The 25,146-nt window shown below is 34.8% G+C and overlaps 1 protein-coding gene across 1 annotated transcript in view; it reads right to left on the bottom strand.

The window, feature by feature from the left end:
* MALRD1 (MAM and LDL receptor class A domain containing 1) overlaps positions 1-25,146 on the bottom strand; it is a 573,786-nt gene that overhangs the window by 366,049 nt on the left and 182,591 nt on the right. The window contains exons 21-22 of the mRNA XM_055545367.1: positions 21,047-21,223; positions 17,558-17,720 (exon numbers count right to left, since the gene is read on the bottom strand). Coding sequence (XP_055401342.1) covers positions 17,558-17,720; positions 21,047-21,223 — 340 coding nt within the window. The remainder of the gene's footprint in view (positions 1-17,557; positions 17,721-21,046; positions 21,224-25,146) is intronic.

Genomic DNA, 25,146 nt, shown 5'->3' with positions numbered 1-25,146 from the left:
TAACAGTTTAATGCTGTTAAAAGGGAAATCTTTTTTGAATTGAATGTGAACAGCGAATGGGTCTAGTCCAGGACAACTTTGGAGCCGACTATACTACTTCATAAAAATCCTCTTGTGTCCTTTCCTTTTAAATCAATCTTTGAAATACACCAATGCTATTGATACTACTGGGCAGTCATATTTGTTTCAAAAATTTTGCTGATAAAAACTGAATTGCCAAATTTAATATTTAAATTTTAAAATAATTTAATAATAAATATCATTTCATTTAAAAAAATCTACACTTTCTAATTAACTCACTAAAAGCTTTCCCAGAATATTAATTTGAGTTCATGACATCCTAACCAACAGGATAACTGTGTTTCATTAGATAACTTTGTGTTTAATTTTAAATAGACTGAAAAGTAATCCCTGGAAAAAAATTTAGATCCCTACTTTATTATCAGGAAATTTTAAACTTAGTGATTTCTTCAAAGAAATTATAGCCCAAGATATTTTTCTCTGTCTTCTCTTTTACAAGTACTGCATACATCTCATGTAAAATATATCCAAAGTTAATAAGTGTAATATATCTATGCACATGAGTTAAAAGCATATCAGGAAATAATACATAAAAGCACCATAATTCTATCTAAAGCAGTTTGGAAAAGAGAACTAATTTTATCATCAAAATTTTATTATTGTAACCAATCTCCTCTGGCTTTGCTTTTAGCTTTTATTTATTTTTTAAGAACTCCTCTATTGGTCCAAATAGCAAATGCTTCAATTGTGTTGTCTTTTCATCATCCCTTTTTTCTCACAGTTACTTAGTATGCGATCAGCACAATGGTAGATGTTGTAAAATAGTCAAATTGTCAGCACCCTTTTTCTCAAGATACAGTATCATGAGGGCATTAGACAAGTAAACTAATATTAGTGGTATTCTCAGACACATGCTGGAATACAGCTAATACCCAAAGAAGAACTATTTGGATTTGACTGGAGAGAGATCAGAGAGTTTTGCAGAATTGACTTTCAACCAAGTTTGAAAGGGTGGTTTGGAGATTGTTGAAAGAAAGCACCATGCATGACACAGAGTCCCACATTTGGAGAGTAAACAGATTCACTAGAAGAACAGGACAGAGGGCTAATGATGATGTGGCCAAAATAAGAAGCCCGAGTCACACAAGAAAAGACCTTAATGATGAATGTATTAATTAACCTTACTCTGGTAATCATTTTGCAGTATGCACATATAGAGAATTATTACATTATATAACTTAAGCTTACACAATGCTGTATTATCAATTATATTGAGATAAAGTTGGAAACAAAAAAAAATCATAATACCAAGCTAAGGAGATGAAGAATGTTAACTTGGATGTTGGCTAAGTGCCTTAAACTAAAGAACTCAAAACAAAATGAGAGATCTTTTTCTGTTCCCACAGAAAGGTCCTATTGGACTTCTGTCAACCCAGGCTTCTAAGTTAAAAACGAATAATGCTCTTTAGCAGCTCTTTTTTCTTTTTCCTTGTATTTCCAGTTAGTCCAATTGTATTGCATTTACATCATACAAGTATTACATCAACTTCTCCAGCCTTTCCTCTCCTTTTTGTCCTTCTTAATTTCCCTTCTTGCTCATCACTTGAAGTATTTCAACAATGAATTAGCCCTCTAGCACAAAGTGCTACTCCAATCAATTACTATTACCAATAACTTTAGAAAAGCAAATTCAAGCACATCTTTCCCTTCATTAAATGTTTTATCAATCATTCTACTATTGTAAAATAGTTCCAGTTCTGAAGACCTCTATAGAATGTGTCATCTAGGTTCCATTAACTTCTGACTTTCAATTAGAATTGGCTGGTATAAGATACTAGCAGGAGACTGGAAGGTGGAAAGAAAGAGCATTCAGGGTATTTATTCCCACAATCCCAGTCCCTTCCCTCTCTACCTCACCATTTTTGTGGCAGGGAGCCACAAAGTGAAATAGAGATAGAAAATCCACCAGAAAAAGAAGTCAGAGTAACAATAGTAAAGATGATTCAAGATCTCAGGAAAAGAATAGAGGCACCAACGGAGGTGATACAAGAAATGTTTAATAAAGAGACAGAAACTTAAAAGAACAAAGATGAATGATGTAATAACTAAAAAATTAAAAATACACTAGGAGGAATTAATAGCAGAATAAATGATGCTGAAGCATGAATAAGTGAGCTGGAAGACAGACTGGTGGAAATCATTGCTGCAGAACAGAAGAAAGAAGAATGAGAAGAAAAAAGGGCAGTCTAAGAGACCACTGGTACAACATTAAATGCACCCACTACTCATATTATAGGGGTCCCGGAAGGAAAAGAGAGAAAGGATCTGAGAAAATATTTTAAGAGGTAATAACTGAAAACTTCTCTAACATGGTAAAGGAAACACTCAAGTCCAGGAAATACACAGAGTCTCATACAGGATAAATCCAAGAAGGAACACATCAAGACACATATTAATCAGATTGATAGAAAGTAATGACAAAATTCAGAGAAGGCAATGGCACCCCGCTCCAGTACTCTTGCCTGGAAAATCCATGGACAGAGGAGCCAGGTAGGCTGCAGTCCATGGGGTCGCTAAGAGTCGGACATGACTGAGTGACTTCACTTGCACTTTTCACTTTCATGCATTGGAGAAGGAAATGGCAACCCACTCCAGTGTTCTTGCCTGGAGAATCCCAGGGACGGGGGAGCCTGGTGGGCTGCCGTTTATGGGGTCGCACAGAGTTGGACACGACTAAAGCAACTTAGCAGCAGTAGCAGCAGCAATGACAAAATCACTACAGATGGTGATTGCAGCCATGAAAATTAAAAGACGCTTACTCTTTGGAAGGAAAGTTATGACCAACCTAGATAGCATATTCAAAAGCAGAGACATTACTTTGCCAACAAAGGTCCGTCTAGTCAAGGCTATGGTTTTTCCAGTGGTCATGTATGGATGTGAGAGTTGGACTGTGAAGAAAGCTGAGCACGGAAGAATCGATGCTTTTGAACTATGGTGTTGGAGAAGACACTTGAGAGTACCTTGGACTACAAAGAGATCCAACCAGTCCATTCTAAAGGAGATCAGTCCTGGGTGTTCATTGGAAGGAATGACGCTAAAGCTGAAACTCTAATACTTTGGCCACCTCATGCAAAGAGTTGACTCACTGGAAAAGACCCTGATGAGGGGAGGGATTGGGGGCAGGAGGAGAAGGGGATGACAGAGGATGAGATGGCTGGATGGCATCACCAACTTGATGGACATGAGTTTGAGTGAATTCTGGGAGTTGGTGATGGACAGGGAGGCCTGGCGTGCTGTGATTCGTGGGGTCGCAAAGAGTCAGACACGACTAAACGACTGAACTGAACTGAATGACAAACAGAAAACCACTGATTATTACTCCTCCATGATGGGAGCATAGTATAGCTGCTATTTTATCTTTGCTTGGTGAAGTTCTATGCAGTTCTTTAAAACCAGCTCAAAAATCACTTTTCATAATCTTTTTTGTTTCTTTGTATATGATCAACCCTGCTTCCTGTACACCCAAGTAATATTGCACCTTCTTAATGGTCCTTATATTCTCTTTTAAATGATACCTAATTTTTAAAATTTCTCTTCAGTTCAGTTCAGTTCAGTCACTCAGTCGTGTCCGACTCTTTGCAACCCCATGAATCGCAGCACGCCAGGCCTCCCTGTCCATCACTAACTCCCGGAGTTCACTCAAACTCACGTCCATCGAGTCAGTGATGCCATCCAGCCATCTCATCCTCTGCCATCCCCTTCTCCTCCTGCCCCCAATCCCTCCCAGCATCAGAGTCCTTTCCAATGAGTCAACTCTTCGCATGAGGTGGCCAAAGTACTGGAGTTTCAGCTTCAGCATCAGTCCTTCCAAAGAAATCCCAGGGCTGATCTCCTTCAGAATGGACTGGTTGGTCTCCTTGCAGTCCAAGGGACTCTCAAGAGTCTTCTCCAACACCACACTTCAAAAGCATCAATTATTCGGCGCTCAGCTTTCTTCACAGTCCAACTCTCACATCCATACACAACCAATGGAAAAACCATAGCCTTGACTAGATGGACCTTTGTTGGCAAAGTGATGTCTCTGCTTTTGAATATGCTATCTAGGTTGGACGTAACTTTCCTTCCAAGTAGTAAGCGTCTTTTGATTTCATGGCTGCAGTCACCATCTTCAGTGATTTTGGAGCCCCAAAAAATAAAGTCTGACACTGTTACCACTGTTTCCCCATCTATTTCCCATGAAGTGATGGGACCGGATGCCATGATCTTCGTTTTCTGAATGTTGAGCTTTAAGCCAACTTTTTCACTCTCCACTTATCTAAACTCAAATTTAAAATTTTTTCATATCCTTCTGTTATTAGCATAAAGTATTTCTCATAACCAGTATGCAGAAATCTCTCTTAAATTGTATTATAATTATTGTATATCTAGAAGTAACTATTTTTAGGGAATACCAGTGATGTTATGAATATATCAATAGTTTACACATTATGAAGTCACTATAGTCTTGTAAAAATTTGACTACCTGTGGTGGATTCATTTTGATATTTGGCAAAACTAATACAATTGTGTAAAGTTTAAAAATAAAAGAAAATTTTAAAAAAATTTTGACTAGATATAGACAAATTTGAAAGTTAACAAGGATGATACAGATTTTAAAATCTTGACTCTGAATCCCAACCTTATTATCCCAGAAACTTTATTACCTGTACTGTTATATTACAAATAAAATATTTGTAGCTATATATTTTTAGCTGCTTAAAGAAAACATTATGTATACATACTTATTCTTTTAATCTTATGATTATAGAATTTTAAGAACTCTTTAATTATTTTATGATGATCAATAACAATGAGGAAAATAAAATTATAAAAATGAAAACATTTATAAGTTAATAATAAATTATGCCCATTAAAACAATGTTCATAGAACTAGTACATTTTTAATGAGATCATTAATATTGCTTACACTTCCTTAATTTAATTTTTATTATTATTGTTATATCTCACCTTATTCTCAAAATATACTGCTATTTACAAAAATAAGATATTGTGTAACATTATAAACTAGAGCTTCCCTGGTGGCTCAGTGGCAAAGAATCTTCCTGCCAACGCAAAAGACTCCGGTTCGATCTCTGGATTGGGAAGAACCCCTAGAGAAGGAAATGGCAACCCACTCCAGTATTCTTGCCTAGGAAATACCATGAACAGAGGAGCCTAGTGGGCTCTAGTCCATGAGGTCACAAAAGAGTTGGATATGCCTTAGCAACTAAACAATAACAACATCATAAACTAAAAGATAAACACACACAAATGTATACTTTATTCTTACACTAAATGGAGCCACAGATAAAACTAGATCACAAAATGCATTTTATGTTGTACAGAATCACTAACATTAGATTAAAATTTTCATTCTAAGATTTCGCTGAGTCAATATGAACAAGGAAACATAAACAGCAACATAATTCAGAGACTCAAGAAAACACAAAGCCAAAGTGATTGGATCACCCCTTTGGCATCAGTGAATTCTTACAGTCACAGGAAATAAACACACACTTTTAAGGGTCTATATTTCTCAATATGACAGAAAGTTGAAAAGGGTAAAAAAGTAACCAAAGTTAGAAGCCCATTTTTGGAGCCATTCCTTTATGAGTATCAGGGGGAAAAAAAAAAGTTTTCTGTATAAGACCTGGATATCAGTATCTTTAACAGTGTTTCCAGACAAGTCCAATGTGCTGCCAATTTTGAGAACCAGAACTTGGCTAAACAAATGGGTCTTCACAGCATGGCTGCCAGATGACTGGCCTCACCTGGGAACTTAAAAATGTAAATATTAGGGTCCAACCCAGACCTACTGAATCAGAAATTCTAGAGTGAGTCCAAGATTCCTGTCTTTTAACACGCTCTCCAAGTGATTCTGATGTGTAATGGGGAACTACTGGACTAAAACAATTCCCAGGAAGCAGAATGAGATTGCCTTCTACCAACAAAATGTGGGTTCTGGACTTAAAGAAGAAAAGAAGGCAAGAATGGGTTTGGATACTGGATATTTCTTTTCTTTTTTTAAGGTTTTTTTTGACGTGGACCATTTTTAACCCCTTATTAAATTTGTTACAGTACTGCTTCTAAGTTTTGTTTTGTTTTTGGCCACGAGGCATGTGGGATATTAGCTTTCCAACCAGGAATTGAACCTCCTGCAGTGGAAGGTGAAGTCTTAACCTCTGGACCATGATGGAAGTCTCTGGACATTTCTAGATTACTGCTTTCTCTCCAAACTACCATCACTAACACATCACTCATCTACCCTTCCTTTTTCTTCTGAATTATTTATATAGTACCAGTTGTCTTGTTTCTCCATCTCCTATGGCATAAAACTGCAAACAAATCAGGTCAGAAATCTTAAAAATGCTTGGTTCTTAAGCAAGAGATATTTCCAAGATGAGGGAAAGTTGTGTAAGATCACAGATTAGAGCATCTGTGATTTGGCTGCAAAGGTTCCCTCTCCCAAGGTTACTAAAGTGTGCACCAAGGCAAGCTGTTTAACATCTTTAAACCTTGGTTTGCTGACATGTAAAACAGGGATAATTATACAAACCAGCAAAGTTCACTAGGAGGACTTAATGTGATTATGTATGAAAGGCATCCTCATAATGCCTATCACATAATAAACAATACTGATTTCATTTCTAAGATGCTTCAGTATGAAAGATATCAGGGCTCATTTATCAGACCTCCCTGTTAGTTGTGTACAGTCAAAGAGGACATGCTGAGGAAACAGACCTATGTAAATATCTGAATTTAAAAATTCATAAACTTGGCATTTTCCCCCTTTTTCATGAACAGTCTCCACTTAATTGTAGATATTATTCTTTGAAATAGGCAAATCAAAGGTAGGTTTTAGGTATAAATTAGATGTAATTTTTAATTCTATCTAATATTTATTAATGATAAATAAGTAATCTTATGTTTCCAGAGAAAAAGGATTTAAAGAAGATATAACTGAACTTACATAACATCCTTCCATTAGCCATTACATTATCAATGAATTGTTGAGCATACTGACCTTAGTACCTATCATGTGTAAAACTATGCATGATTTTTAATAAATCCACTTAAAGCATCTTTTGTAGATACTTTTAAAATAAACACTATGGAGTTAATCTAAGGAGAGACATATATTCATTCATTTAGTCATGAAAAGATAACAGCTGTTGTATCTCTTACATCACATTTTAAACTTCCATCCTCTGGTTATCTGACCATTAATAGAGAACTAAAGTATAAACAGACATCTCTTGTAAACTATTTTTAATAAACTGTTTTTAGTCTGATCTGCTACACTTGATAACTAAGACAAAACTACTCTTCTTGGATAATAATGTTATAAAGAACTTGAACAAAATGAGTTCTAAACAACAAATCTACTGAGATTTATTCAAACCATGAGACCGAGGAAGTGTATTTTGAATTTCATTATGACTGTAGTTCTAAAAGACAGACTTTGTAAGACCAGTGTAAATAATTCTTCAGTGGAAAAGTCTGTGCTAGATAGGATTATTACTACCTTTACCAATAGTTTATGGTTGAATTTGAATATCGTATAAACTCTCAGGAAAAATTTATGTTCTTAATGTCAGAGATATTTGAATGGATGCATTAAAATCACATCATCTTACAAATAAATATCTTTTTAATATGCAAACACAGGCATCACATTTAAGCAAAAACCTTCACACCATAAAGAAAATGCATTGCCTTCCCTTGCTTGTATTTCTAAGTCTACAAAGTGAATACACAACAAATGTAGAAGATAAGAGGTTTCTTTCTTCCTCTATTAAAGCTCACTCTATATTTTTATACTAAGCATTATGCTGACTTTGTTAACTTTTGCTCAATTTATTTTAATATCTCAAAACCTAGAGAAAAGTTTAGTTTTAATTCAGTAAATTTCTTTTAAGTGGACAGAAATTTAAAAATCCACTTTATGTCAATCCTTGGTGATTGAAAATATTAGACTAAATTAATAATGTTAATAATGAGGCTTAAAATGTCAAATTGAAAGGAGAACTAAATCAAGTAGGTGCAGGTGAAGAAATGTTTCCATTAGAATAAAATTATCTAAGAAGTATGAATACAGATTACAATAAGGGATGAATTTAGCTAAATAGGAAGCCACTTAATAAAGTAACCTGAAGCATTTCCAAGGCACTTGTTTTAGTGCCTATATTTAGGAAAGACACAAAAGGGAAAATAATATGGAGACTAGATCCTAATGAGCTTACAACCTAGTGGAAAAAAAGAAAATAAATCCAGATGGCTATTTGCAGAAAACTCAATTGATGGAATTAATGTTAAATATTTGGAAAGTAAAGATAGCCATGAAGTATGTTACTGAAATAAATGATAATTCTAAATTTAGAAAAAAGGCCAATCTTTCCATCTCAACCATGTCTACCCTCCACTTGCAGATATAGCTTCTTTAACAAACATTCTGAACTTTAAATGATACTATTTCCTTCCTGGCATTTGACCACTGCAAATAAGCTCTCTACTGTCACAGTGAACTTCTGGTCAAGTCCACTACTCAGTGCCCTGAAACCTCAATATAATGACATTGATTTGGGGGATCCATGTTATTTTGTAGACATATTCTGCACATAATATTTTGTCACACTATTTTCCACTGCCATCAAATATATGATGCTGACTTTAGAAGCAATTTACTGTTACTTTTTCTAGAGTGATAACTTGTTTGCATCTTTACCTTTATTTTTGTAAATTCCTCTATTCTCTTTTAGAGACCAATCCCCTTCCCTGTATGCTTGACAATAATTCAATGCATACTGGGAGTGGAATGTGTTACATACAAAGCAGAAAATTCTTCTCTTGTACCCGAAAGAGGCAATCACTCATCATCAATGATAAAACAGCATTGCCTCTGCCCTCCTGAGCTTGTGGTCCAGGGAAGATATACAAGGTCTTTACAGAGATATTGTATCTCTGTTGTTGCTCAGTCGCTGAGGCATGTCTGACTGTTTTCGACCCCATGGACTGCAACACACCAGGCTTCCCTGTTCTTCACTATCTCCTGGAATTTGCTCAAACTCATGTCCATTGAGTCGATGATGCTATCCAACCATCTCATCCTCTATTGACTGCTTCCCCTCCTGCCTTCAATCTTTTCCAGCATCAGAGTCTTTTTCAATGAATCGGCTCTTCATATCAGGTGGCCAAATTATTGGAGCTTCAGCTTCAGCTTCAGTCCTTCCAATGATTGACTTTAAGATTGACTGGTTTGATTTCCCTTCAGTCCAAGGAATTCTCAACAGTTTTCCCCAGTACCACAATTCAAAAGCATCAATTCTTTGGCATTCAGCATCTTTATGGTCCAACTCTCACATCCTAAATGACTACTGCAAAAACCATAGCTTTGACTATACAGATTTTGTCAGCAAAGTGATGTCTCTGCTTTTTTCCTCTCTAGCTCATGTCAATAAAACGTCTTCTCACAGTTGGGAGACATAAGTATGTATATCCTAAGAATTTTAAGATATGAAAAATATGATAAACAGTAACAAAAGGCCAATAAAATTTTGGAAAAATTTCTATGACATTTCTAACAGATTTTTTTAAAAAATCACCTCAATGCTTTAAAAGATCTTATATCTAGGACCCGCAACTACAGAAGCCCATGTGTCTAGAGCCCATGCACAACAAAAGAAGCTACCACAATGAAAAGCACACACACTGCAATGAAGAGTAAACCCAGGTCACACAACTAAAGAAAGCCCACACACAGCAAGGAAGACCCAGTGCACCCCATAAGAAAAAATAAGCACTATAAACTGAAAACCAAGCAAAGAGCACAAACAGGAGATACACAGAGAAATACCCTTGAACAAGGTACAAAGGAAAAAAGGTTACTCTCTGTTTTAGAGAAATGAAAAGAATGCAGTTAGCTGATATTTAATAGCTTTAATACACACAAAATAATTCAATACTCAATTGTTTGGCAAGCATACAGAAAAACAGACACCATCATGTACTGCTTTCAAAAACGGTACATTTTGCAAAGTAACACAAAATTATAAACCAAGTGTTTTAAAACATAATTAATAATATAAGAATTCTACTCTGTATGCTTTTTAACTCTCAGGATGTAATCTACAATATGTGTAAAGTTGCATAGTGTTCAGCGAAGTTTGATTAAATTTGTGTATAATCAAAAACAACTCATAAATCAAATAGTGAGGAATTAAATTACTGCGTTATGGTACATCCTGTTAATGGAAAACTATTGCCCCATTTTAAAAAGTATTGGTAAATAATTGCTTACCAATTGTATATAAAATTAAAAGCATATTAGAAAACAATGTGATTAACAGAACCTATTTTTGCTTATCAAATATATGTGTATATATACACACACAATGCTTTTTATCATGGTGGCAAGATTATAGTTATTGCCATTTTTTCCCTTTGTTATTTATATTTAAACATTTTCCTACAATAAGAATACATTTCTTCTTTTGTGGGGAAAAAGTATTTTTGTAACAATAAAAAAGTTAAATTCTTAAAATGATCAGTAAATGGTCTTTACCCTTAGTGTGATTTTAGTTCACTTATATTGTTCACCAAAATTCAAATTTGGAGAATCTTTTCAGGTATTATTAAAGATAGAGACAACCAAGACAGACCTGTAGACCTCAGTGTCTACAGTGGGCCTCTCCTGAGTGTTACACATGTATTCATGTCTATGCTGGTTCCATGTCTGATTAAGCTTGCAATTCTCACAGACCAGATGCTTAGGAAATACATGTCTAATTTAAGAATGAGTTGTGTGTCTAGTCAAGGGTACCTCTTCATCCTCCAGACCATAAAGATCTTTGAATATTTGATAAATCTGCATATACAAAGGTCATTAGATGATATTAATATATACGTGATTAATATGTGATATATATATATATAAAGAGTTAATATGTGGTATAGTATGTTCAAATTTTCAAGTTGTCTTCACATAAGAATTAAATCTAATTTACTTTACTTGAGAAAATATTTTATTCCTCCATATTTTGTATAACTATAACAATTTTTTGCAAAAGTTAGAATACAAATAAATTTATTTCATCTTAATGTGGTTAAAGGGAAAGCACATTTAAATATTATATGATGAAAATAAAATTAAAAAAAAAAAAAAAAAAAAAAGAATCAATTAGAAAAAAAAAAAAAAAAAATGAATTCAAAAATTTTGAAAGTAACTGTAACTACGATATACAAGTTATTTTATTATTAAACAGTGACCATTGGTAACATATCATAAATCATATGCTATATTATGAATATATTGTTAAAACTTTACCATGTAGGGCAAATACATTACCTAACAAGCTATATTTATATTATTTTAGGAATGGTCTACAAGTATTATTTTCAGCATAGATTTCTCTTAAATTCCATGCTTTGGAGCAACTGTAGTTAATTTTTTAAAAATATTATCAAGTTAAAATACACCAAAATAAAACTAAAGTGATTTAATTCACTTAATTAAAACAAATTATTGATATGTATGGAAAAATAAAGAATGGGTGCTTAACTCAAGGTCAACCTAAAATGAAAGCCATTTTTTGTGTTTTAGAGGTGCGATTATGCTTTATATTCAGTCCTGTGAAAAGACTGCCAGAAATGCTATTTCCCACAAGTGTTAAAACAGTTAAGAGAAAATTACTACAGTTTAATTTTGATTTTGCCTGTTTGCATTTTTATTTTCATTTTAGCCAAACTGTTTCTAAAGCCTACTATTTAACCATTATTCTAGATTTATAAAACTGGATCTTTCAGAAATTATGTTGGAAGAGTGTTGAAGCATTTAAATTGGCCTATAAAATATTGGCTTCCCAGACAGGACTCCGAGAAAGCAGTGATCCTGGCATTTAATGTCTAAGAGAGTAAAGCTTTGCAAATTGTTATTGTTGCAGAGCAGAAAACATTAAAATATTTTCGGGTTTACTGAAGCCTTTATCCACATTTATATCTAGCACTTAGACACATTATGGTATGCACAGTTATGTCACAGAGACAGCTTGCATTATTTATGTGGCTTTTAGTTTATAATGATGTCAAGCCTGTACAAATGCACAGTGTTGATAGGAATGTAGGTCCACTGGCAACAGTGTGGACTATAGCTCATTCCCATCTCAAAGACAACAGTCAGTGCCATGAAATAAAAATTTCAGAAAAAGTACTTCCAGCTTTATAAACAAGCAACACATGAAATTATATTCTATCAAATCTGCATTTTGAATGAGATGGTTCATACTCAAACAGCTTCTCGATAATCTGTAAGCAAACCTTAAAATGCAAGGCATTTAAAAATAGCCTTTTTTTTTTTTGTCAAGATGTTAATAAAATCAGTACATTTGGTTTTGATCTTAAAGAAAAGCAAGAATCATTTTGAGTAGGGGTAGAGAAGAAAACACACAGGCAAAAAGACTTGAGAAAAAAGGTTGGGTATCTTATATGAATGAGGCAACACAGAGGGTACCTTGAAATTACATGTCTTCTAGATTAACACAGGGTAGAGTTTTCTCCCATGCAATTTCTCAATTATAATAGTTACTTTATAGCACACACATTTTGTTGTTTTTGAATAAAATCATCTTTGAATTTTTCTGCTTCATTTTTCCTGAAATATTTTGTTCTAAATTTTTTAATTAGTCACTGGATTTAGAGGAAAATGAGTCAGCTCTGATCAAAATTGGAAATAGTTGCTAAGAAAGCCACCCTCTTCTAGCAATACCCTCCCCACTTTCTCCCATATATGGCTGCTAAGAATGAGGTTTTAGAACCATCTAGAAGTTATACTAAAAGTACAGAGTCCCAGCTCTAGCCTGAATATTCTGATTCAAGTGTCAGAATCTGCTTTTAAATAAATGTATTACATATTTAACTATTAATAAACACAGAAACGTGATCAGAGTTCCTTGATGTATACTTTGCAAAACTTCTCTAGAGCTTCTGTGAGCAGTCAGAAACCACTGCCCCAGAATATGCATGTGTATTCTACTAGATATAATTCCATATGAACAATGAATAGAGAGAGCTTAATCTGCCTGAGGGAACGATTTAAGGCTCCCACAAGATCTTAATAGCAGACTTTACTTAACCAATAGATAGGCATTTACTGAAGTCAAATAAAATGGAATTGAGGGCCAAGGGCTCAAAACTTTGCTCTTCTTGCTTCCAGCTGTGAAAATGAATAAGCTGGATCAAACAAAGGCTTTCCTGTGAGATAAAAATGATCCTAAAATTTATGGTACTTAGCTATGAGCCAATTTACATACTAAAGTAAAGTAAAGTAAAGTTGACTTGGCTTGTTGAACTGATTATGGAGGTTAGAGGAGAGGATTCTGAGGTCTTATAAAATTACAAACTGAGGGAAATCATGCACGACACTCCTATAGCATCAATGTTCTAAACTTAATATGAATTAACTACATATTCATACTTAATATGAATTAGTTACAAAGCTTAGATGCTAGGTAATCCAAATGCCTTGATTTAATACTAAGCAAATAATTTTTTAAAACAATTCTCAGTTAAGATTCATGTTTTTCCAAGTTCTGTAGTAGTTCCTGGAGCATGAATGGATATAAATCCATTTTGCTTCTGTGTTTTGTGTGTGTATGTGTGTGTTGTTGTTGTTATTGTTTAACTAGATCATGGTTCTTTTCCCAAAATACCAAGAAAATAATTTTTCTACTAAATATTCTCTCTCACTGCCTAACTTAAAGGAAATGGAAATTTCATCCAACTCAAATCTCAAAAGAACATGCAAATTGCAATGATATTTACATTGAGTAGGTTTTACTTTCTTATTTCTCCAGATTATAATTGAGAACAATATGTATTTTTAAATAAATATTTAGATTTCAATCCTAGGAAAAAATATCATGCCAGGTGCCCTTAGTTGGTCCCTGCTGAGCAGGATGAAGGGAGAATCCACTCACAAGCCCCATGCTAAGACCACGGCCACACAGAAGAAGCCCCAGAAGAAGAAAAGACTATTTCTAATTCATATACATATGTTGAATGAAATAGCTGTATGGAATGGTGTTACTCTCCTACAAACAAAAAAAGTAAAATAAAGATATAACCCTTATTATAGACCCAGAGTTCACTCTAGATCCTCAAGTATAAAGACTTGTCTGTTAAAGTGTAAACACAAACCGAAGAGTGTCCCTTGGAATATCACTTCACTTTGTTAGCCTTTACCATTTCATTTCCATGATGAAAAACACAAGACTTATCAAAGATTCAACTACACAATGAAAACCTCCCTACATATTCCTTCTCCATCACGATAGACATTCTACTGCTTCACTAGGTATATAAAGTGAGAGAATATTCTGAAATACAGTAATGTGACTTGTTTTTCTTTGTACTAACTTATGAATGACCTTCGCCACCCTAAGCCAGAAGCAGTCTTGGGCTTAAGGTGAAGTGAAATCATAGAATGAAAGAATTGGTATAGACCTTTTGTATTTTCAAGAGTGCTCTTGAAAACTATTTCAGACACAACAGTCTAAAAATCTGGCTTTAAATCTCTAGAGCCAGATACCTGAGAGAGAAAAAAATATTTTCTAAATAGAAAAGCTCCTCTTGAAAAATAAAACAATAACAACAACAAAAAGACCAAACAGAATTTGGGTAAACTGAGCTTGTGCTATATGCTGTGCTTAGTTGCTCAGTCGTGTCCGACTCTTTGGGCCCCTGTGGTCGATAGCCCACCGGGCTCTTTTGTCCACAGAATTCTCCAGGCAAGAATACTGGAGTGGGTGGCCATGCCCTGCTCCAGGAGATCTTCCCAATTTAGGGATCAAACCTAGGTCTCCCATATTGCAGGCAGATTCTTTACCAACTGAGCCATAGGGAAGCTTGGAGTTCTACTACAAACCAGGGAGTAGGATAAATGGCACATAAGAACTATTTCACAAAGTAAAAGGGAAAAAGAAAAAAAAACAGAGAGGAAGGCAAGAGGAGATGGAAGCTCAGGGACTGCACCCTTCTCCAGGACTCACTGTCACCTAGTGTTCATCCATTAAACATTATCTGACTAAGTATTCCTATTTAGGATGTATTTAACTTTGTGCCTTGCAGCCTTTAATTATAAAGTATCAATATATTGATCCTAATCATCAACTAATTCATTCAGCAAATAATTACTGGTACTTAATTATATAAGGAATCTTTAAAATAATGCAATGGAAGGGAATCACAGTCCTTGAAATTCCTCAGGGAATCTGCAGTCTACTGGAGGTGGCGGGGGTGAGAGGCAGAGACCAACAAGTTAAAAGTCAATTATATTACTCTGCTTATATGTTGTCATAGTTCTATTTACACTTTTACCACCTAGAAATGAGTCTCTTTTTCTTTACAAAAATATAGATTATTAATGAAGCACAGCTTTGCATGAGCCACAGACACTTTCTGAAATCACCCTATTCTTTTTTATGTGAGAAGCAGCCCGAGAAAACTTTTGTATACTGAAATTACAAAACTTATCTGCCAATTGTCAGAAGTGATCAAAACAAAGCAGCATTCATATCTGCTACTCTATAGACTTTGGGCAACTTGGTTGCAGATGTTTAAATAAAATGATGGTAAAACTGGAACCATTTTAATGGAACACGAACAACAAAAGAGAGCTCAAAAAATCAGGGTGAAAAAGTCAGCCAGGAAAATAAAGTCACTGAACACTAAAGATACAGTGATCCCCTTGAATGCAAGTTCAAGTTGGCTGGGCCAATAATGGACTGGACAGCAGATATACCTTTAGTTTTCTTTGAAGCAGCAACCATAGGAGCTGGGGGTCATAAAGCTTTACCAGAGGAGAAGTGTGAAGGTATAAAGGTTTTGAAAAGATTCTCTGTAATATAAATGGGGAGTTCTTTGTTGTCTTCAGTAACAGTTCCTTGAAATCATTAAAAGGAAAAAATAAAAATGGGAGCTTGTAGAGAGTATTATTTGCAGACTACAAAACAGGGGAAGGAATGAGTTATTAAAACTTGAAAGAAAAGACCAAAATAAACGATGATAAAGAGCAAGACTGGAAGAAGAGCAAAAGGGCAAGGTGATGGAGGAGAAGTTTGAAAAGGAAGAAAAGAGGAAAAGAAATTTGGAGAAGGGATGAACATATAACTCCTTCTGGATCCTGGGCAATATTACAAATTATTTTTCTTTACTTACGCATGCTTTTCTCTGGTTTCTATGACTTTTTTGTATGTAAAGGAGTAGTTTACTTGGAGAAGAACATAGAGACCAAGGAAATGAGGATTGTGTCATCTAGCCTCACCAGACAGTTGCAAAACATTGAAACACAATAAAAATGAATATTAATGCACAAAGACTTCATGAGGTATAATAAGTTGCGTACACATTTAAGGCAGTCTATGAAATGTATTTTTCTAAACTTTTTAAATTAAAAAAATGTTGTTAATTTTTATTAGAGTATAGTTGCTTTACGATGGTGTGTTAATTTCTACCACACAGCAAAATGAATCAGCTATATGTGTAATGTGTGGGGGTGTGTGTGCTAAGTCACTTCAGTTGAGTCCTACACTTTGTGCTCCCATGGACTGTAGCCCACCAGGCTCCTTGTCCATGAGATCCTCCAGGCAAGAATACTGGAGAGGGTTGCCATGCCTTCATCCAGGAGATCTTTCCCACCCAGGGATCAAACCCACATCTCTTGTCTCCTGCATTATCAGGCAGGTTCTTTACCACTAGTGCCACCTGGGAAGCATATATACATATATGTATACATATATCCCCTCTTTTTTGGATTTCCTTCCCATTTAGGTCACCACAGAGCACTGAGTAGAGTTTCCTGTCCTTTACAGCAGGTTCTCATTAGCTATCTATTTTATACACAGTGTCATATCAATAGTGTATATATGTCAATCTCCCAATTCATTCCACTCCCCTAGACCCCCTTGGTATCCATACTCTAATTCTGCTTTGCAAATAAGATCATCTATACCATTTTGGGGGGCTTCCCCAATGGCTCAGCAGGTAAAGAATCCATCTGCAATGCAGGAGATACAGGAGATGTGGGTTTGATCCCTGGGTTGGGAAGATCCTCTGGAGGAGGAAATGGCAACCTACTCCACTGTGTTTTCCTGAAAAATTCTATGGACAGAAGAGCCTGGCATGCTATGGTCCAAAGGGTTGCAAAGAGTCTACATGCCTGAGCAACTAAGTAAGCAAGAAAAATTATACCATTTTTCAAGATTCCATATATATGCATTAATATACAATATTTTTCTCTTTATGACTTTTATAAGAGCATTTACTACTTTTTTAATTAAATGTCTTCTTCAATATTGTAAGAAAGAATATACTTAGTCCACTTATTCTCTCACTTAAACATTCATCTTTACAAGAGCACTAACAGGGTAAGGGGGCAAGGCAGGAATTTGGGCAGTGCTTAATAAACAGTTCCTAAGAGACATTTTCCAAATATGTGGTCACTTACGTTGTATGATCCACCGATGGCCTGTGATTTTCCTCACCATGATGAATACTGGTTCCATTACCAAGTCCCCATCTGAATGTGTTTGAATCTTTAATTAATTTTTCTGAGATTGGCTGGTACCATTCACACAGGCTTCCTTTCTCAAAACTGCAAATGTCCATAGCTTGAAGAGAATGGGACAGAGACAAGATGAGTTAATCACAAAAATGTATCAATAAATGGCAATTTCCATCTGCATCAGCACTTTCTTACACTTGGGGATTTTTAAAATTTTTAATCAAACTTTTCAACATTACTGAAATAATTAGGCTAATGCTTTATGTAATCACTCAAAGAGTTTTAAAGAAATCTAGGCGTATTATATTTAAATATGTATAGTCACGGAAATGTAGAAATAAATGCACACACTGAAGAATCTGCTTTCATAAACAAGTAAGGTTTTAATTAGCTCCTAAAGCAGCACTTTAAGCATCACCAGTCTCTTCTGACACAACACTTACATTGCTTATATGACCTCCAAGTTCTGATAAGTCTGTTCTTTTGTCACAGTATTACTGGAAAACTAAATTCCAAATTAGTTAAATTCAAAGCAATAAGATTTTCAACAGCTTTCATATTGAATCTCTTTCCTTGAAAGTTTTCAATATTCTTATCACTGTATTCCAATATCAAAAACTAAAAAAAACAGTAATTTTTAAAAATACATAGGTTGTGTGTAAAAACAAAAGCTCTCTTTTCCTTTCCCCCTCCCTTTCTCTCTGTATGTGTTCATATGTCTGTCTGTTTTCAATCCTCTACTTCTTAAAGATTCAATGAGGTTTTGTGTATAAAATGGAAAGCCTGGTGTGTTAAAACAAATAAAAACCAAAACTCCAGTTTTTTTCAGTTTTTAATTGGATGATAATTATGTTACAATATTTTAACAGTTTCTGCCATGCATCAGCATGAACCAACCATGGGTATCTTTAGATGGCATAAATAATAACGGCATAGACTACCACTACCACCATTTAGAAACTTGGTTCACAGTTTAACATAAAATTTGAGAAGGAAACACTGCATCAAAAAAAGTGATTTTAATCATGATATTCAAGTGTGTTATTTAATCACTGATATTAATATTGATCATATGATTATTCTGTGAAGAGGTTAAGTATTCAATAGAATCTTGTTCTTCACATAATTTTAAAAAGACCTTAAAAAGTATAGGTTTTTAAAAAATTACAGGACAGAGTTTCAGGCAAGCTATCTGCTGTACAATATTGTACCTATAGTCAACAATGCCATATTGTACACTTAAAAATATATCAAGGGGGTAAATCTTATATTGTTGTTCTTATTATAATGAAAAACTTACAAAATGTAAGACTGTAGATGACAGGAAGATTTATCACAATAGTTCATCTTACAAGAGATAGAGGAGGAAAGACATACAATTTATTCAGAAATAAATGGCAAAAATTCATGTTTAATCAAAATTAAACATCCTTATGATTTTAAAGTGATAATTTAATTGTAAGCATTCATTCAGGACATTTGGAGAACTTAACAAAACTTAACAAAACATCCCATTCAATCATCAATGACATTACTAAAATTTCTAAGCCGAACTGAGAAGAAAGTTTGTATTCACTAAAATTGCTCACTAGGTGTAATTAATTAGATTTTGTGTAAACTTTTACAAAGATAACTTATGTGTGATTAGAAGAGGATTCTGTTGTCTTCCCATGAAGAAGACTGAATACCACAACATCTTCCATTATCCTACATCTGTGATACACTGTGTATCTTCCTGACCAACTTGAATTAATTACTGTCTCATCTCATTCACAGAATGGATCAGCTTTGATTTTATGAGTTTCTTCAGCCTCATTTAGTTTACATGTGTATTTATACTTTTTAAGTTTTGGAATTCCTTGATGAGGCTGACACAGACAAATTAGAATGTCACTATAAGTGAAAAGGAACTAAATAGCCTCTTGATGAAAGTGAAAGTGGAGAGTGAAAAAGTTGGCTTAAAGCTCAACATTCAGAAAACGAAGATCATGGCATCCGGTCCCATCACTTCATGGGAAATAGATGGGGAAACAGTGGAACCAGTGTCAGACTTTATTTTTCTGGGCTTCCAAATCACTGCAGATGGTGACTGCAGCCATGAAATTAAAAGACGCTTACTCCTTGGAAGGAAAGTTATGACCAACCTAGATAGCATATTGAAAAGCAGAGACATTACTTTGCCAACAAAGGTCCGTCTAGTCAAGGCTATGGTTTTTCCTGTGGTCATGTATGGATGTTAGAGTTGGACTATGAAGAAGGCTGAGCGCCGAAGAATTGATGCTTTTGAACTGTGGTGTTGGAGAAGACTCCTGAGAGTCCCTTGGACTGCAAGGAGATCCAACCAGTCCATTCTGAAGGAGATCAGCCCTGGGATTTCTTTGGAAGGAATGATACTGAAGCTGAAACTCCAGTACTTTGGCCCCCTCATGTGAAGAGTTTGACTCATTGGAAAAGACTCTGATGCTGGGACGGAGTGGGGGCAGGACGAGGGGACGACAGAGGATGAGATGGCTGGATGGCATCACTGACTCGATGGAAGTGAGTCTGAGTGAACTCTGGGAGTTGGTGATGCACAGGGAGGCCTGGCATGCTGCAATTCATGGGGTAGCAAAGAGTTGGACACGACTGAGTGACCAAACTGAACTGAATTGATACACTGTACTGTCTGTACATTCTAAATCTTTAATATTATCAAGACATTTGAGCAAAATTATGGTAAATTCACATATAATCAATACCTAATAATGGGCAAGGAAGGGAAAAAATTCACAAGTGTTTATTTCTTCTGATCCTGTGCTTTGCCTATTCAGATGCAGATCAATCTTCCTCCTCTCAGTTTGTATCTCTGACTGAGACATTCACTTTCAAGTTAAATAATTTGCCTAGATCCATTTTTTAAAAGTCATAGATTGGTAGATGCCAAGAAATGGATACCATCTTTCAACAGTATATAGCTATTGCAGTGTCCACATGTACTAGGATTGATTTTCTTATTAACCCTGCACATTTGACATGGTATTCATTGTATATGTGTATTTTGACAATGGCAAAACTTGAACAGATTCATCTTATTTGAGGGTATTATGCTTCTTCTCTAAATATTTCCATGTAATGATATTGAAGAATAAAGACAAAATGAAGATGAATTAAAAAAGGGCTGGTAAATGATAGCCCTAGAATCAAGTTAAGGTCATGAAAACAAGTATTCTGAATCTAAAATATTAAAGACACTTACCTCTTGTTGGACATGATAGAAGAATGCATGCTGACTCTTCCATCATTTTCTATACAAAAACCTTTTATATTAAGAAACTGCTTTAAACCAGGTTGAAGACTTCTAACTAGGACATTACAATACTACTTGAGATTACACTAGTGTTTTCTTATCTATTTTATGGCTATATTTAATACAAAATTTAGGAATTCACATACCGCAGGAGGATTCATCTGATTGGTCAGGGCAGTCATATCTAAAATCACATTTCTGGATATTTTCGACACACTGACCATCAGACCTGCAAACAAACTCACTGTCTGTGCAGTTGTGTGGAGGCAGTGTTACTGGAACTGTAGTTTCTGGTGGAGTTGGAAGGTTCACAGGTAAATGACCTTGAAATAACAGACAAGTATCATTTGGCAGTTTTTCCATAATCTTCAAAGATTGCACACGATAAACTTTACTAAGTATGCTTCACATTCAACATTATAAGGAATATCTGATATCATTTTCTAATCTGCTGAACTGCTTTATTGTAAGCATATAAATTGGGGTTCATGGTCTTAGTAATGGCAAATAACTCTGGATATCTCTGATTATAAAAATAGTGAAAGTGCAGATGGAAATTATTGAAAACTCTTCAGAGCTCACTGAATAAATGGGAGTCTCAAGAGCAGGGCTTGGATGATCTTCAGGAACCAAAAGAATCCCAGGTGCTGGCATTAGGGACCAGAGTCAAGGTCAGATTAAACCCTCAAGTTCTCTATGTAAAGGAACTTTGCTCTTCCACTTTCACAATGAATCTAACATCTCATGTTTGTTTCAGATATCCCCACATAGTTGGAATTCAAAGGCTGCAAGACAGACCCAAACAAAAGTATTCACCCAGAAGTATTTAAATAAGATAATTTCTGATATTACAGAATTTAGAAGAAATTTATACAAGCTAATTAATTTAGACAGTAAGCTATTCAATAAGCATTTTTTTTTTTGCAGGGTTCATTTTAGGTTTACTTTTTTTTTTCTTTTATTTTTAAACTTCACAATATTGTATTAGCTCTGCCAAACATCGAAATGAATCTGCCACAGGTGAACCCTCCTCCCTCCTCCCTCCTCCCTCCCCACACCCTCCCTCTGGGTCGTCCCAGTGCACCAGTCCCAAGCATCCAACATCGTGCATCGAACCTGGACTGGCAACTCGTTTCATACATGATATTATACATGTTTCAATGCCATTCTCCCAAATCTCCCCACCCTCTCCCTCTCCCACAGAGTCCATAAGACTGATCTATACATCAGTGTCTCTTTCATCTCTGTATCATATACATGCTAGTTGCAGAGGACTTAAAGCCAAAGTTGTCACTGCCATAAAATACTGGGTTGGTCCAAAAGCTCATTCAGATTTTACCATAAAATGGAATGGAAAAACCCAAACAAACTTTCTGGCCAACGCAATATTTCTCTGTTCTTTAACCATTACCTCACTGTCTTGATTACTGAAGCTTTATAATAAGTCTTGAAGTCGGTAGTGTCAGTCCTCCAATTTTGTTCTCCTTCAATACTACATTGGATATTCTGGGCCTTTTGCCTCTCGATATACACTTTAGATTTAGTTTTTCTTATTCACAAAATAATCTCCTGGGATTCTGTTTGATTGGGGTTGCATTAAGCCTATAGATCAACTTAGGAAGAACTAACATCCTGAATATAGTAAGAATTCCTCCAATGCATATTTTTGTATCCTTATCTCAAACAAACATTTTCTGTATAAAATATATATATACTGTTATGTGTCAGAAACTTTTACATAAATAATATTCATACTTTTTTTGAACTTGCATTTTTGACTCAAAACATACTTTTCAGATTTCTCTCTATTGATACATACAGAATCAATTCATTCATTTTTAACTGCTTTAGGGTATTCAATTAAATGAATACCCAGATTCAATATTTATTGTATGAATAGTCTGCAGCTGGTATACCTCTTCTCAAGTAGGACAGTAAGAATATAAAGTCCTACAATGGATGTGTTTGTACATTTCTCTCTGTAAACACATGCCAGAGTATTTCCAAGAAAAGTCATCTTAAAATGAAATTTCAGAGTTATAGAATATGTAATTAGTCAACTTTAGTTGTTTTCAAAGGTGGTTTACCATTTCCACCCAGAACTGTGTGCATTTCTCATATTCTAGCCAACACGTCGTATCATGAATTTTTTTTTTAATGTTTGCCACAGTAACAGTTCTGAAATAAATCTGTGATATTCTAACTTGTATTTCCCTAATTACTGAGACTCTTTAGGCCACTCAAGTATTTTACTATAGTTTTTGACTATTCACATTCTCTGCTCTTTCTTTCTATTGAATCCATTGTCTTTATATTAATTCACAAATTTAAATTAATCCTATATTCTCTATACTAATCCTCAATCATTTATCTATGTGAAAAATAAGTTCTTGTAATCTATGATTTGTCTTTTCATTTTGTATGGTTGCCCTTCAGAAAAAAAAAATTCTAACTTTAATATATCAATCATTCCCTTTATGGTTTGTGCTTTAAATTTTCACTGAAAAATAATCTTCCCTGTTCTAATATCATAAATATATCTTTGATAATTTTCATGAAGTTTTGATAGCTTTACTTTTCATATTTAGATCTTTACTCCATCTGGCCTCTATTGTTCTCTGTCAGTGATAAGAATCTAAATTCAATTTTTTCCACACAAATGACCACGTTTTGACCTATTAATCTATTATGCAACTCAAACTTTTCTCACTTATCATTTTATATTTTATTATGAAATATATTGGGCTTTCCTCGTGGCTCAGACAGTAAAGAATCTGCCTGCAATGCAGGACCTGGGTTCAATCCCTGAGTTGGGAAGATCCCCTGGAAAAGGGAGTGTCAACCCACTCCAGTATTCTTGCCTGGAGAATTCTGTGGACAGAGGAGCCTGGCAGGCTATAGGCCATGAGGTTGCAAAGAGTTGGACACGACTGAGCAACTAACACTTTCACTTTTTTTCCCCCATGAAATATAATTATACATATAGAAAAATGAACATAAAATATAGGCTTTTTTTTAAGGATAATGAAAGTCAAAGTTTATGAAAATAAAATTCACAAACAGATTTGAACCCTCTAGTGTTTCTCTGTTGATTCCAGACCCTCATTGCAATCTTCCCTGGTTCACAGAACACTGAAATCTGTGTTTTTTATTTCTTTGCTTTCATTTGTATTCATATTTTCTTCATTTGCATATAAACCAAATAAGCTCTTACGGTGTTAACTTACTAGCTCATTATGTGACTAAATAACACTGAAATTCTTAGAATAGTGACCATATACATGGAACACCATGTAGGCCCGATTTAAATAAAACACTGTTGAGAATCAAACTTTGGATGAATGGATTCATTCTTTTTATAATCTGCAACTTAATTTTTTCTTAACATTGTATATTCACCCACCCAACCTAATGTATGTTCTCGCAGTTCAGGGGTTGACTGCTGTATAATAGTTCACTATATGACTATGTAACATATGTTTTCATATGTTTTGTAGCCATTATACCATCAGTGGTTCTTGAGTTGATCCTGTTTGAGGATTTGTTTGTACATTTCTCCTGATATACCTAGGTATGGAATTGCTTGGTCACAGAGCATGCACATTTAATTATAATAGATAATGCCAAACTGGGGCTTCTCTGGTGGCTCAATCTACCTGCAGTCCAGGAGACACGACTGACTAACACACACAATGCCAAATTGGTTTCAAAAGTAACTCCATCAATGTCTACATTCCCCAAGAATGCATAAACATTCTGGTCATATCACACATTCGTCATCCACTAGTGTAGCTAAGAATTACCTGTGTGTTTGTCATTTACTTTGCTGTCTATTCCCTTTTGCATCTCAGCCTTGGTTTGGCTCATTCTGTCTTATAATGTTGACATTTACATCGTTCATTTGGTAAGAGTCTGGTGCAGTAAATTCATTTTTTCATTTGATTGTGGATGTCATACTGAGTGCCTCTTGTCACCCTCATTCTTGAAAGAATTTTGCTTTGCTCTAGACTAACAGTCATTTTTTCTCAGAACTTTGCAAATAATATCCAACTGTCTTCCTAATTCCATTCTTCTGTAATTGTATTTTAATCTCTGGCTATTTTTAACATAATCTTCCTTTTTATTGTTTTTCTAATTCATTTCCATAAGCTCACATCTGGATTTATTCTAATATTTTTGCATGAGGTTGACTAGGCTTTTTAAATCTTAAAATTCTTTGTCCTTTTCTCATTACACTGTATTCCAC

This window comes from Bubalus kerabau, chromosome 13 (assembly GCF_029407905.1).
Source record: "Bubalus kerabau isolate K-KA32 ecotype Philippines breed swamp buffalo chromosome 13, PCC_UOA_SB_1v2, whole genome shotgun sequence".
NCBI classification, from domain to species: domain Eukaryota; kingdom Metazoa; phylum Chordata; class Mammalia; order Artiodactyla; family Bovidae; genus Bubalus; species Bubalus kerabau.
The sequence above is the reverse complement of the archived record's forward strand: the minus strand, read 5'-3'. Positions and strand labels throughout refer to the sequence as shown.